Raw genomic sequence first — 13,047 nt, forward strand, 5'->3', positions numbered from 1 at the left:
AGAATTTATTCATTTATTTACAGTCATCTTTTACACATATTATCATCACACGCATCATGATGAATATACACAATAACAATTCATTAATTCGTGGGCACATAGTGGCCAAATTAATGTACATGATTTTTGGGCTTTATTAGCTCCACCAGGAAGAGGCATTAGTGCATTACACACACAGTTAAGCACAAGCGCTCTCCCCTATCTGTTCTGTACAGTGTTTAAAACTAGGAGAACGTGAAGCAACAGGACAGCATTAACACACAACATTGTGTTAAATGAGCCCTCAAATCAATCACAATATTGGCAGAAAATCTCCAGGTCGACTACAGAGCTCTGCCAGTCTGTCAGTCTGATAATCCCCCAGTTTAACTGCTGCAGTAAGTGACTGTGATTACTTCCCCACCTCATCTGATATGTGATGAGTATTCTGGCACAAAATGGCTGCTGTGCATCACCCAGTGGGGGGCTACACAGCGATGGTGCCTGAGGTGGGTTAACCCCTCTTCACTGTAAAGTCTTTTGACATAATAAGATGAAAGCCGCTATATTAATTAAATGCATAACAATGCATATTTGATTGCTGTAGCTCTTCTCCAGCACCTCTCCTGTAAAGACAGCAGTACAAGTTGATTAAACTCTGCTCTGGATCCAGGCTCTAGTACAGATCTACAGGCCTGCAGGGCGGAGTCGGAACTCCAGGAGCTGCAGGAAAGGCCTGTGAGGTCATAATGTAACCATGGAAACTCCAGTGTGGAGACTGAGACACACTGAATCAGTGGAGTAACTTATCGTCTGTGTCCCAAACCGCATACTTCCATGCTCTGAGTGCACATAGCCAAACCGGGGTGCGAGTCCAAAACGAAGTGCGGTAGGGCGGAGCACGGATAAAGTACCTCTGCACTACACTAAACCAACAAAAACAAAACCTGCACTTCAACTTTGTTTACAATGTATGCATTGCAGATATTTGCCATGAATACGAGTGCGGAGAAAGAAGTGCATGTATCCGCAAATAATGTTGATTAAAAATGTGCACAATTTCGTACTGCAAATGAAAATAAATGTAGGCTATAAGGCCTAGGCTACTTGATAAAACTGCCTATTTGGGGAGAGCTGGCTATATATGATAGTATTGAGTAGCCTATTTTGCCTATATAACAGATTTTTCTAAATTGTATTTATCATTTAATCTCCCTAACACAATGCGAAGTAGCTGTGTGTCCCTTTCCAATTGTTTAGTCAGATGTTTGCATGCTTGTTAATAACTGAAAATTAATTAAAACAGTTTGAGATCAATGATTAGTTTAAAGGAAAGTTTTGCACCCCACCAATTTTCAGCTCACCAGTTGCCGCTGGTTTTATTTTGTTTCAATTCAACAGTTTAACAAAGATGGATAATGGAGGAAGAAATGGAGGACAAAAGAGGAGGATGACATTATTTTCATGGGTAAAAAAATTCTCAGCATTAATGACACTCAATAAACTTAAAATATTTTATATAAAAGCTTGCATCAATAGTATACATTCTTTTTAAAACATTGTTTTCCTTAATTACAATTATGTGCACAATACATTAAAGATACAAGTATTTTGAGCGGAGACATTCATTGGTTTGTAGCTTTTTTCACCCACCTCCCACCGGATCTCAGGGTCCACCCACCTCCCAAATACCAATTTAACCCCTGGGTATGTGTATTTCATGTCTTAGAATATCTGTGCAGTATAAACATTTGACATATACAGTAAAATGATCAGTGTTAATTCAACTCTAATAGAGTTTATATGAGTGCACACTGGTTAAAAGGTACTCTATCATAGTTTCACTCTGGGAATTTGCTGTGTACAAAGTGGAAGGTGGCGATAAGTTTAAAATAAACATTTGTGTTTTTGTTTTTATTGAAGAAATAGCTCACCAACTGAGCTGTAGGTTGAACTTCATTATTTATTTTTTTTAAAGAAGACACTTCAAAAACAGTTTCTCTCCTTTATTTAATTTGGTGATTGTACAAACATGTGCAAAAGTGCAAAGACAAGCCAGAAATCTTAATGCCAATCAATGTGACTCTGAATCTAAAAACCAAATCTTCCTTTTTACTTGGTATAAATGCTTAATTAAATACAGGAGAAGCTTTACCCAATGTAGTGGCTTCGTATTCTAAAACTGAGGCCACTTCGGACCTGGGATAGCCATTAAGTCTACACGCATCATTCCGAACGAAGAGTTCCGTCCCGAAAGTAAAATGAAACGATCATATTATTGCTTTCTTTTAGTTTAAACAAACAAAACAAAAAAAATACCCTTCGTTCCGTGCAGGTGCATACGTGGTATGGTCGTGCGGTAGAAAACTTTTCTGCTTCCCCGGTCTTACCCCCTCCCACATCCGTAACCATTATTATCCACGCAAGATATACAGGTAAGCATACGTAACAAGTCCAGGTAAGGTCTTTTGAAGGGTAAGTATAAGGCAAGAATGCATAACATATAATAAATCAAAAGAATCCCCAAATCTAATGATTACATTTCCACAGTTCATTAATTATTAATAATTTTCATTTACAATAACAAAAAAAAATCATAAACGACTACTACACCCAAAAATATTTGAACATACATTCAGATTCAGACAAAAACAGTACGTACTCTTCTTACCCACCACCAAATTATACCCAAAAAGCACTTAAATCTAATATTCAATTGTAAATTAAAATCAACTTCAGAGGAAAAACAAGAAAATATGAACAGCTCAAAAAATTAAAAACAGGACAAAACATAAAACCGAGAGCTTGTGTTAACTGAGTGTTAACATTTATACTGACAGTACACCCTGTTAGGACCATCATTACCAATTCATATGTCACTAATACACCTTTACTGAGCCTGATAATTTCAGTGTTTTGCTTATAATCGCAAGAAACCACTGAAGCCAAATTGTTGCCATTTTTTCAATTTATATGATTGCCTGACATGTCATTTGCCATATGCTACAACTGGGTTACTGGCAAATGCAAATTTAATTGTGTTATTAGAAAATTTTGATGATAAACCCATGAATCATAGTTGAGACCCATTCTTGTGCCAAATGTCAGTACAAATGTTTTGCTAATGAGCTAACTGAGCCAGGGTTACTGGTGGAAGCAAAAACCAGCAAATACATCAACCCTCCAGGAATGGAACTGCCCATCCTTCTCAGGGTGCAGTCCAGACAGGGGAACATTACCTTCTTCATTGCAGAACATTGCTGTTCGTTACTTAAATTCTATTGTAGTTCCCTTTCTGTTGTGTGCTGGGGGCTCATTCTCATTCTTCAGTGAGTTACACACACAGATAAACACAAGTGCTCTCATCTATCTAAACCGTAGTGTTTAAATCTAAGAGAATATGAAGCAACAGGACAGCATTAACACACTACGTTTTGTTAAATGGAACCCTTAATCCAATGAAATTTATGAGCAGAATTTACTTTAATTACTTCCCCACCACCCACTGATATGTGCTGAGTGTTCTGGCACAAAATGGCTGCCGTGCATCACCCTGTGGGGGGCTACATAGCGATGGTGCCTGAGGTGGGTTAACCCCTCTTCACTGTAGATAGTATTTAGAGATGAGTGAGATAATCAAGTCGCTATATAAATGCAATGCATAATCATCAACGTTGTTTTGGGGATTAAGTTTTGAGAGCTTCTTGCCGAAATGGGTGGCCAAACATTTTGTTGAGTCAACCAGTTTAGTTTATACGAGAATGAGAATGATCAATTAAACTTCTAAATAACAATCATGTTTAAGAAAATGCCAAGATGATTATTTTTCTAAAACTGCTCTGAGGGGGCTCCAGACTGTCACCAGCTGTAGATAATAATGATTAAAAAACAGGTGTGTATGTCCGTGTGTGTGTGTGTGTGTGTGTGTGTGCATGTGAGTGTGTGTGTGTATGTGAGTGTGTGTGTGTATGTGAGTGTGTGTGTGGGATCCTCTTGCTGTAGCTCTCCTCCAGCTCCTCTCCTGTAAAGACAGCAGTACAGGGTGATTAAACTCTGCTCTGGATCCAGGCTCTAGTACTGAGCTACAGGCCTGCAGGGTGGAGTTGGAACTCCAGGAGCTGCAGGAAAGGCCTGTGAGGTCATAATGTAACCATGGAAACTCCAGTGTGGAGACTGAGACACATTAAATCAGTGGAGTAACTTATTGTCTGTGTCCCAAACCGCATACTCCCATGCTCCGAGTGCGCATAGCCAAACCAGGGAGCGAGTCCAAAACAAAGTGCGGTAGTGCGGAGCACGGATAAAGAATCCGGATGTGCACTCCATTTGATCAGAATTTGAAGTGTGCATCCATGCGTGCTCCGACTGGAAAAAATCCCATCATTCCTTTCAAGAAAAACTGTCAAGAACAATGTAATGGTGGATGACAGAAGTGCAGTCGCTGCCTCTCTCAGACTGGAAACTTAAATTATGTCATGGGAAAATGGTACACAATGAGGAGTTTGTATATAAATAAAGTGATACGGTGTGAATGAATAACACAATATGTATGATGTGAGTTGTTTTTATTTAGTTTAAGGATATGTAATGTTAACCAGTGTAGCTAGCTACATCTGTGCTGACAACCGCAATTGTTCTTCAAAGTATTGCCCTCCTCCTCGCTGCAGCTATGTGGGATAGCCTGCCATCGTCAGGTTCTGTTTAATCCAAGCCACTAACACAGCCACCACAAGCAAACATGACAGGCCTCATTTCTGGTGCCTACCTGTGTACCCAGTTGTTCACAATTAGTAAGAAGTGCAAAAATCATTCAATTCAGTTTAATTTGTACACACACTGAGTTCAGAAGAGTGTTGAATTACCGTTACTGAGAGGGATCTCTCTACAGGGTAGGTATACAGCAAAGTGACTTACAGTGCATTACGCAGTCTTTACGGAGATCCCGGTCTTATCATTGGTGTATCAGAATCCAAGGAATCGGTATAGCTTTGGCTGCACCTTTCAGAAACTGTGCCTAAGTCTGTAATGAGAAGCTCAGTCAGAACCCCAGGTCAACAGCTCAGTGTAGCTCATATCACACACTCAGCTCATATCACACACTCAGCTCATATCACACACTCAGCTCATATCACACACTCAGGCTCATATCACACACTCAGACTTATATCACACACTCAGACTCATATCACACACTAAGCTCATATCACACACTCAGGCTCATATCACACACCCAGACTCATATCACACACTCAGACACATATCACACACTCAGACTCATATCACACACTCAGCTCATATCACACACTCAGCTCATATCACACACTCAGCTCATATCACACACTCAGACTCATATCACACACTCAGACTCATATCACACACTCAGACTCATATCACACACTCAGACTCATATCACACACTCAGCTCATATCACACACTCAGACTCATATCACACACTCAGCTCATATCACACACTCAGACACATTTTACATGTTTAATCTCAACTAACAACCAAGTAACTCATTTTATTATGCAATACACCCAGTAACATCAGCCAATCAAAAACTATTCCAGAATTCCAAACCTGATTAAGATACAAGATTCAGCCAAACACACGCGCATACACACACACGCACACACACAAGGGACAGCACTGCAACACAGTAGACTTACAAACAGGAGTAATTACAGTCTGAACTCTGGGTATTTGTACTAGATTATAATGACATGCATAAGCATTGAGTAAAGGAGTAAATATACTCACTGCTAGTCTTCCCGTAGCCTGGAACAGAAACACACAGAGTTAGAATCATACACACAGCATGTCTGACTGTTAGTGTGAAACTATTAAACTATTAAATTTTTAAATGTGCCAGCTTTAGTATGTGACTGCACTGGTGTCTGTCAGAGTTAAGGTGTGTCAGGGGGTCTGTGTCTGTTACTCAGTCTCAGTATGTCAGTGACTCTCACCTGAGCTTCTCTTCTTCCAAATGACGAAACCGATGACGAGGACGAGGGCGAGGATGACAGCGCCCACCACACAGCCGATTATGAAGCTCATGAGGGGACTGCAGCCTTCAGGATTGAAGCAGAGTGCTACAGTCAGTGGGAATCACATTAAACACACACACACAGCACACACACACACACACACACACACACAGCACACACATACACCACACACACACACACACACACTCACACACACCACACACACACACACAACACACACACACACACACACACACACACACACACCACACACACACACACACACCACACACACACACCACACACACACACACACACACACACACACACACACCCACACACACACACCACACACACCACACACACACACACACACACACACACAACACACAGGCACACACACACACACACACACACACACACACACACACACACACACCACACACACACACACACACACACACACGTGCACACACACACACACACACACACACGTGTACACACACACATACACACACACACACACGCAAGAAGTATGCTGCCCGCTTCAGTGTCTTTAAGAACAAGAAGGCATAAATCATTTGTCATCATGTCTCTCACTCTTGATCTCTCTCACTCACTCACTCACTCACTCACTCTTGATATCGCTGTTCCTCTTGATGTTCTCCTCTTTGACAGGCAGAATGATGTCCTGTTTCAGGCTCTTGTGCTGTACAGTACAGGTGTACTCTTGGCCCTTCCAGTCCTCAGGCTTCACTGTCAGGTGAGATGTGGTCTGGAAAGTTCCGTCCTCGTTGGGCACCGTCTCCCCCAGCTCTACGTCCCCATCCAGCTCCTTTCCGTTTCTCTGCCAGGTTACCATGACGCCACGGGGGTAGAATCCGGTCACATGACAGGTAATGACAGGAGAGCAGGGGTCCTTCTGCAGCAGAGAGACCTCAGGAGCAACTGAGAGAGACAGAGGGAGTGGGGGAGAGAGAGAGAGAGAGGGGGGGAGGGGGAGGTAGAGTAAAGGTGAAGAAAGTGAGAGAACAACAGACAGCAACAGAGAAAGAGGGGAATAAAACTTTTAATGTATTAGTTAAATTCTTTACTTAACCAATTGTTATTTCATCCCATGGTAAACAACACAGCATATGTTAGTTATTTTGTTCTTTTTGGCTAGAATCATTGGACTGTTATTGTTTCTTATGTAAAAGTATATTTGCGTTTTGTAAAAATAAATATTTATTTGCATCTTTTAACTTGAGTCTGGTCTTGGAATATATTATATGCTTCATTATAAAACAAGTCAACGTTTCAGGAATTAATGCGTTCAGTACTTACTACTGTTGTTAGACAGCATGTGTTCAGTACATTACTACAGCTGTTAGACAGCATGTGTTCAGTACATTACTACTGCTGTTAGACAGCATGTGTTCAGTACATTACTACTGCTGTTAGACAGCATGTGTTCAGTACATTACTACTGCTGTTAGACAGCATGTGTTTGCACAGACTGTGCTTTTATAAACAGATTTTTTTTTTACTTTCCCAAAGAAACTGATTTTGAACCTGAAAGAACATGTAACAGATTATTTGCTTCACTCAGCCGATTGAAGTAAAGCTGTACCATGTGATCTGTGTGCAGAGAATGCGTTCCTGCTGCCACTGAGCCTCCCAGGCTAGAGCTGCATAAGAGTTTAACATGATGGGAGAGCAGCAGAGTTGTGCTCTCAGTGCTGCTGTACCTGTCCTCTCCAGAGCGCTCCTCCCGTAGCTCACGTACTTCTTCAGCCAGTCAACGCACTCCTGGGTCAGGTACTGCTTCATGTGCTCAAGCTCAGCTGGGTTATGACTCCATTTCACTGCAGTGATAAACGCCTGCTGCACCGGTGCAATGTAACGCAGGTATTTCAGGTCATAAGTAACGAAGTCTTCCCCGTCGTATCCATACTGATTGAACCCTCCTGTGGCCTCAGTCTCATCATCCCACTCACAGCCGTACATCCTCTGCACAGTGTGCACACCTGGAGAGAGAAAACACACACTGTCAATATGCGAAACTAATGCACACACACACACGTACACACTGTCACTGCGTACATCTAATACACACACACACACACACTGTCACTGCACACATCTAATACACACCCACACACACATCACCCATAACATCTCTGTAGCTCATTCCAAACACAGTCTGACATTATATCTACAGATGGTTGTGTTTCTACACAACCACACACACAGAGCGGTAAATTTAAGTGATGGCCAAACTATGGGAAACAGACATCCTGTGTGCGGCCGATCTCTCCGATCTCCACTCTGTGCGTGTGCGTGCTTGTCTGCACAATATGGCGGTGACCTATGGCGACAAGGTGCTGCTATGTCTTGCTTGTGTGCTTTGCATGTAGCTCGTTGTGCCATCGGAGTGTTTGTTTAAGTTTGGGGAAGTCAAACTGTTGCTTATCAAGAACAACATGCGGGAAATGCAACCAAAGTTTTATTATTTATCTACCAACTTCATTCTCAGAAGTGCTGGCTACGAGTCTAGCTGAGCTGGTGCTGGCTCAAACAACCACCGACACCATAAAGACTGTGAGGGAGTTTGGATGAGCTTTTAACAGATCACATATAAGACTAAGCACAATGCCCAGAGGGATGATCCAACACTCCCTGACATGCTTAATCATTTTTATTTTAGGTTTGAAGTGGGAATGTCATGCCTATCTGTCACTTTTTCAGATACAGTCCAGACCTTAGAACTCCACATTTTGTTATTAAACAGAATGCAGCCAAAACTCCGTTTGTGAAACAGAACTGTAAGAAGACTGCAGGACCAGATCAGGTTTCTGAGTTCACCTTGAAATATTGTGCTGATGAACTTGCCTGTTTTTACAGAAAGTTTTAAAGGGTCTATAAGTCATTGTAAAGTGCCAGCATGTTTTAAATCTGCTATCATTGTCCCCATTGCCAAGAAACCTAGTGTAAACTGTCTTAATTTATACAGCCTGGCAGCACTCACCTCTATTATTATAAAGATCTTTGAAAGGCTGGTGAGTAATCATTTACCCAGCTCTAATTTAGATTCACATCAATCTGCCTACCAGGCTAATAGAACTGTGGAGGATGCTGTATCTCTTTTTGATTACGTTCAATGAGCACCTCAAGACCCTACGCACCTATGTCCTAACATTATTCATAGATTACAGCTCTGCCTTTAATACTACCTTACTTGGAAGATTTATGATAAGATGAGGGGGCTTGGTTTTGAACAGTGCCTTTGCCTTTGGATTTTAGACTTTTTAACCAATAGGAAACAAGTTGTTAAAATCAATAGTATGCTCTCAAAACCCAGGTTCCTCTGTACTGGAGCACCTCAGGGCTGTGTGTTGTCACCACAGCTCGACTCACTGTACACTAATGACTGTGTATCACACTCAGACACTGTGAAAATTTATATATATAAATTTATAAACCGCTGATGATACAACAGTAGTTGGTTTGATTAGTAAAGGGGACAAATCGGTTTACAGAAGGGAACCTGTAAGGTGGAGCTCTGTTAACTATTTTAACCTCAGTATTATGGAAACTAAATAAATGGTAGTTGATTTTAGAAGTAAGAAAGATGAACTCTCACCACTTGTTATTGAGTGCTAAACTGTGGAGAGGGTGGGCTCCATTAAGTTTTTAGGCACTATAACTTGCAATTCACTGAAATGGGAGGACAACACCAACTCCATTATATTAAAATCCCATCAAAGTCTTTGTCTTTATTTTATGAGACAGCTGTGGAAGTTTGGGCTATCCAAGGAGGCAATGCTACACTTTTATGGGGCAGTTGTTAAAAGAGTGCTGCCTGTTTCTATGTCCGTCTGGTACGGTTACACCACAGCACAGGACAGGAAATTCTAACTGACACCTCTCGTTTGTTTTCACTGTTCTCCACTACCGTCCATCACTCTGGATAAGAGCACCTGCCAGATGATTGCTTGCAGTGTAATGTAATGAACCAATCACAGGATTTGCCCTCTAAGGTAAAACTAAACGATTGGTTCAAATCACTCTCAGCACAATGCGTATCAATAGAAAACTCCTGAAAACATCTATATATTACAAGGATGACATCACAGCTATAAATGCTTGCTTTGGTGATCAGCTCTTCAGATGTTCTCTGCTTTCACATAAGGAGCTGGTCAAAAAAGCTTCCCTTTCACTTACCAGCTGCTGAATATCATTCAATTTCAATTTCATTTTCTGTGGGATCTATAATGTTAATTAAAGTGTACTGCATCACATTCTAAGGTCATTATAGGGCATGAATTTTAGAACAGTTTATTATTTGTAGAGGTTGTGAAGATATGATTTAAGAAATTAGAAAATTGGTTGACAGACACTGCATGTTCTTCTGCACGTAAGTGTGTGTGTGTATGTTTACATGTGAGTTCACTCACCCTGAGTCTGGTTGAAACGCTGCATCAAAATTCCAATATTGGTTTTGAAGGACTGCTGATGACCCATGCCAATCTGACTCATTTCATCCCAGTAATCTGCTCCCACATTCTCCTTTATCCACTCAGTCTTGGGGATTGTCCTCCTCATGTTGCTGTCGTAGTATGTAAACTGCTCATCATCCACCATGCCGACAGAAGTGTACTCTGGGAAGTCAATACCGGCTGTGACACCAGTGTAGAAGTACTTCAGAGAGTGAGAGGCTGTGGATACAAACAATTGTCAGAACTGCAGGAATTACAGCTCAACAATGTACAGTACATAAACGCATACACCGTATACACAATTAGTCTACACACTCCAAATACACACACTTACTTGAATTAGAAATTATAGATCAACATGAATGTATTAATGTAATGATGTAATGTAATCAATGTACAGTACATTAATAGCATATGCAAAGTGCATGACTGTCAGTTTCTCTTTCTCTCTAAACAACTCTTTGGAGGTGTTATACAGGACCACTTCTAGAATACAGAAATCAAACTTAAAAGATTTAAGCAGTGAAAATAACTGTCTCAATCAAACATATCTCAGATAGGGTCTACTGACTCAGACATAAAGGAAAGGGAATCAGAAATATTTCTCAGACAATATAACAATACTCAGGTTTTTAATAATCCAAAGACATGCAAGTTAGGCTCCTTGGAGGAGTGTTAACAGGGCTGCTGTAAATGACCATGCGTGCTCAGTCAACCTACCCTGTCTATAGAAGGGTTAATGAATAAATAAAAAACTTCCCCTGCTCACACTACATTTGTTTACAGGCTCATCAGATTACATCTCTTGAATCTCAAAACAGTGCCAGAGAGGCTAAAAGCACCAGCAGCTCCACAGCCCACACCATCACTGCTCTGCACAAACACCTTTAACCAACCAGTTCCTCACCACTGCTGCCACTGTCTACAGCTCTGTGAGACTGCAGAGCACACAATAATCTGATTGGCTGAGAGAGTTTTCTCACGACCAATAGGAGAGGAAGCATCATAAACCTCCGGGTAAATCTCAGATGAGAAAGTGAAAACATTGTTCATTATATTTTTATCTGGCCAGCTACCTCACTGCTAAATAAAACATTTGGATCTACTCTTTTGGAAGTAAGGGGTGGGGGTTGGGAGTCTCATTCCATCAACTGGCTGTAGTTTGCTCCCCCCAAATCAGACAGAGACGTAGACTAAAAACAAGCAAATGCACACAGACTTACAACAACATACACAGACAATGTGGCAACCCATCACAGCCCACAAAATGAACCAACTGAGAGCATACAGGTACAATCAGAACAGAAGGGTCCGGAGAGAGGGTGAGACAAGGAAGTAAACAACCCCCTATAAAACACACACACGCACACACACACACACACACACACACACACACACACACACACTTCAAACACATACACACAGACAGTACATACACAGACACTCTTCAAACACACACACACACACTTCAAACACATACACACACAAACCAAAACAGGAAATGTATAGGTTGACACAAGCAAAAGCATAAGTGTCCCTGAGAAAGATGTGAAGCAGAGGCACAGGGAGGTTCAGCAAAACCTCCAAAACACACACAACATGAAAACGATGGTGCATTTACAAAGAGGACAAACAAAACCACACCCAAGTAGTGCCGTGTGTGTGTTATACCTGTTCAGTGACAATCCTCAAATACAGTAATGCTACTCCCTCAGAAAGGTGCTCTTTCCTTTACCACTGATCATTAATTTTAAACTTCTATAAACATAAATCTTTTTTAAAATCCTGACCCCCCCCCCCCAAAAAAAAAAGAATGAATAAATACACCAACTTAGAGTAAAACATACCAAAAATGGTTTTCATGAGGTATATTAGATTTTTTTTTTAAATTTCCCTTAATTACCAAGTGCGGGTCATTTCCAAAACGCACTATTCTTTCCAGTCTGTCTCCTCATCGGTTGAGTTTACTGGGCGATTTAACGGCGCTAAACTAAGGACTACGAATCTAGTCCAGAACTATTCCTACACACTGCCATGAAATATAAATTATACCCTCTCAGAAATAAAGGTACAGTGGAGGTACAGTTTCGTACTTTAAGGAACAGATTTCCCAAATGTACATACAAGAATATTCTATGTCGTTACCAATAAGTACCTTTAACAAGCAAAAGAGGTACAAATAAATATTATATATTATTGGCTATGGGGATTTTTCCTACCTAGTCTATGAGATACCACCCCACAAGCGTTTGGACTTTTATAGCCACTTTTTCATACCCTTTTTCTGAAACAGTTTCCAAATATGAGAATAACTGTTAAATTAAATTATGTTTAATGAACATAAAATACGTACTCTGACGAGAGGCAACCTTAGAACGAACATGCAGACGTTAAATGAACTAATTAAAAGCCCCGTCATTGTAGTCAACTGCGAGAACATATTTACAGCCCACGTTTTTACACATGCAAATACAGAAAACGATAGCCATGTAATTCGTCTATCAATACTTCCAACTGTGTCATGCATTAAAACGGAATACATATGCCCACCCCTCAAAAAAATTAAGTGCGACATTCTTTTCTCTCCACAATATAGCCT

The 13,047-nt window shown here is 40.8% G+C and overlaps 1 protein-coding gene and 1 long non-coding RNA gene across 24 annotated transcripts in view; one reads left to right on the forward strand and one right to left on the reverse strand.

The window, feature by feature from the left end:
- LOC135262098 (uncharacterized) overlaps window positions 1-3,858 on the forward strand; it is a 60,654-nt gene extending 56,796 nt beyond the window's left edge. Inside the window, exon 2 of the long non-coding RNA XR_010332106.1 lies at window positions 3,603-3,858. This is a non-coding gene — a long non-coding RNA (uncharacterized LOC135262098). The remainder of the gene's footprint in view (window positions 1-3,602) is intronic.
- The window catches only part of LOC135262093 (BOLA class I histocompatibility antigen, alpha chain BL3-7-like), a 95,884-nt gene that overhangs the window by 72,228 nt on the left and 10,609 nt on the right, over window positions 1-13,047 (reverse strand). For 20 of the 23 annotated variants that reach the window (XR_010332105.1, XR_010332103.1, XR_010332104.1 and 17 more), the window contains exons 2-4: window positions 10,407-10,667; window positions 7,698-7,976; window positions 6,604-6,915 (exon numbers count right to left, since the gene is read on the reverse strand). Coding sequence is in view for 18 of the 23 variants with exons in the window: in XM_064348924.1 (XP_064204994.1) it covers window positions 6,604-6,915; window positions 7,698-7,976; window positions 10,407-10,667 (852 nt within the window). In the remaining 5 variants the exon portion in view is untranslated. The remainder of the gene's footprint in view (window positions 1-6,603; window positions 6,916-7,697; window positions 7,977-10,406; window positions 10,668-13,047) is intronic. The other 3 variants (XM_064348943.1, XM_064348925.1, XM_064348942.1) reach the window with 1 other exon arrangement.

This window comes from Anguilla rostrata, chromosome 8 (genome assembly GCF_018555375.3).
Source record: "Anguilla rostrata isolate EN2019 chromosome 8, ASM1855537v3, whole genome shotgun sequence".
NCBI lineage: Eukaryota > Metazoa > Chordata > Actinopteri > Anguilliformes > Anguillidae > Anguilla > Anguilla rostrata.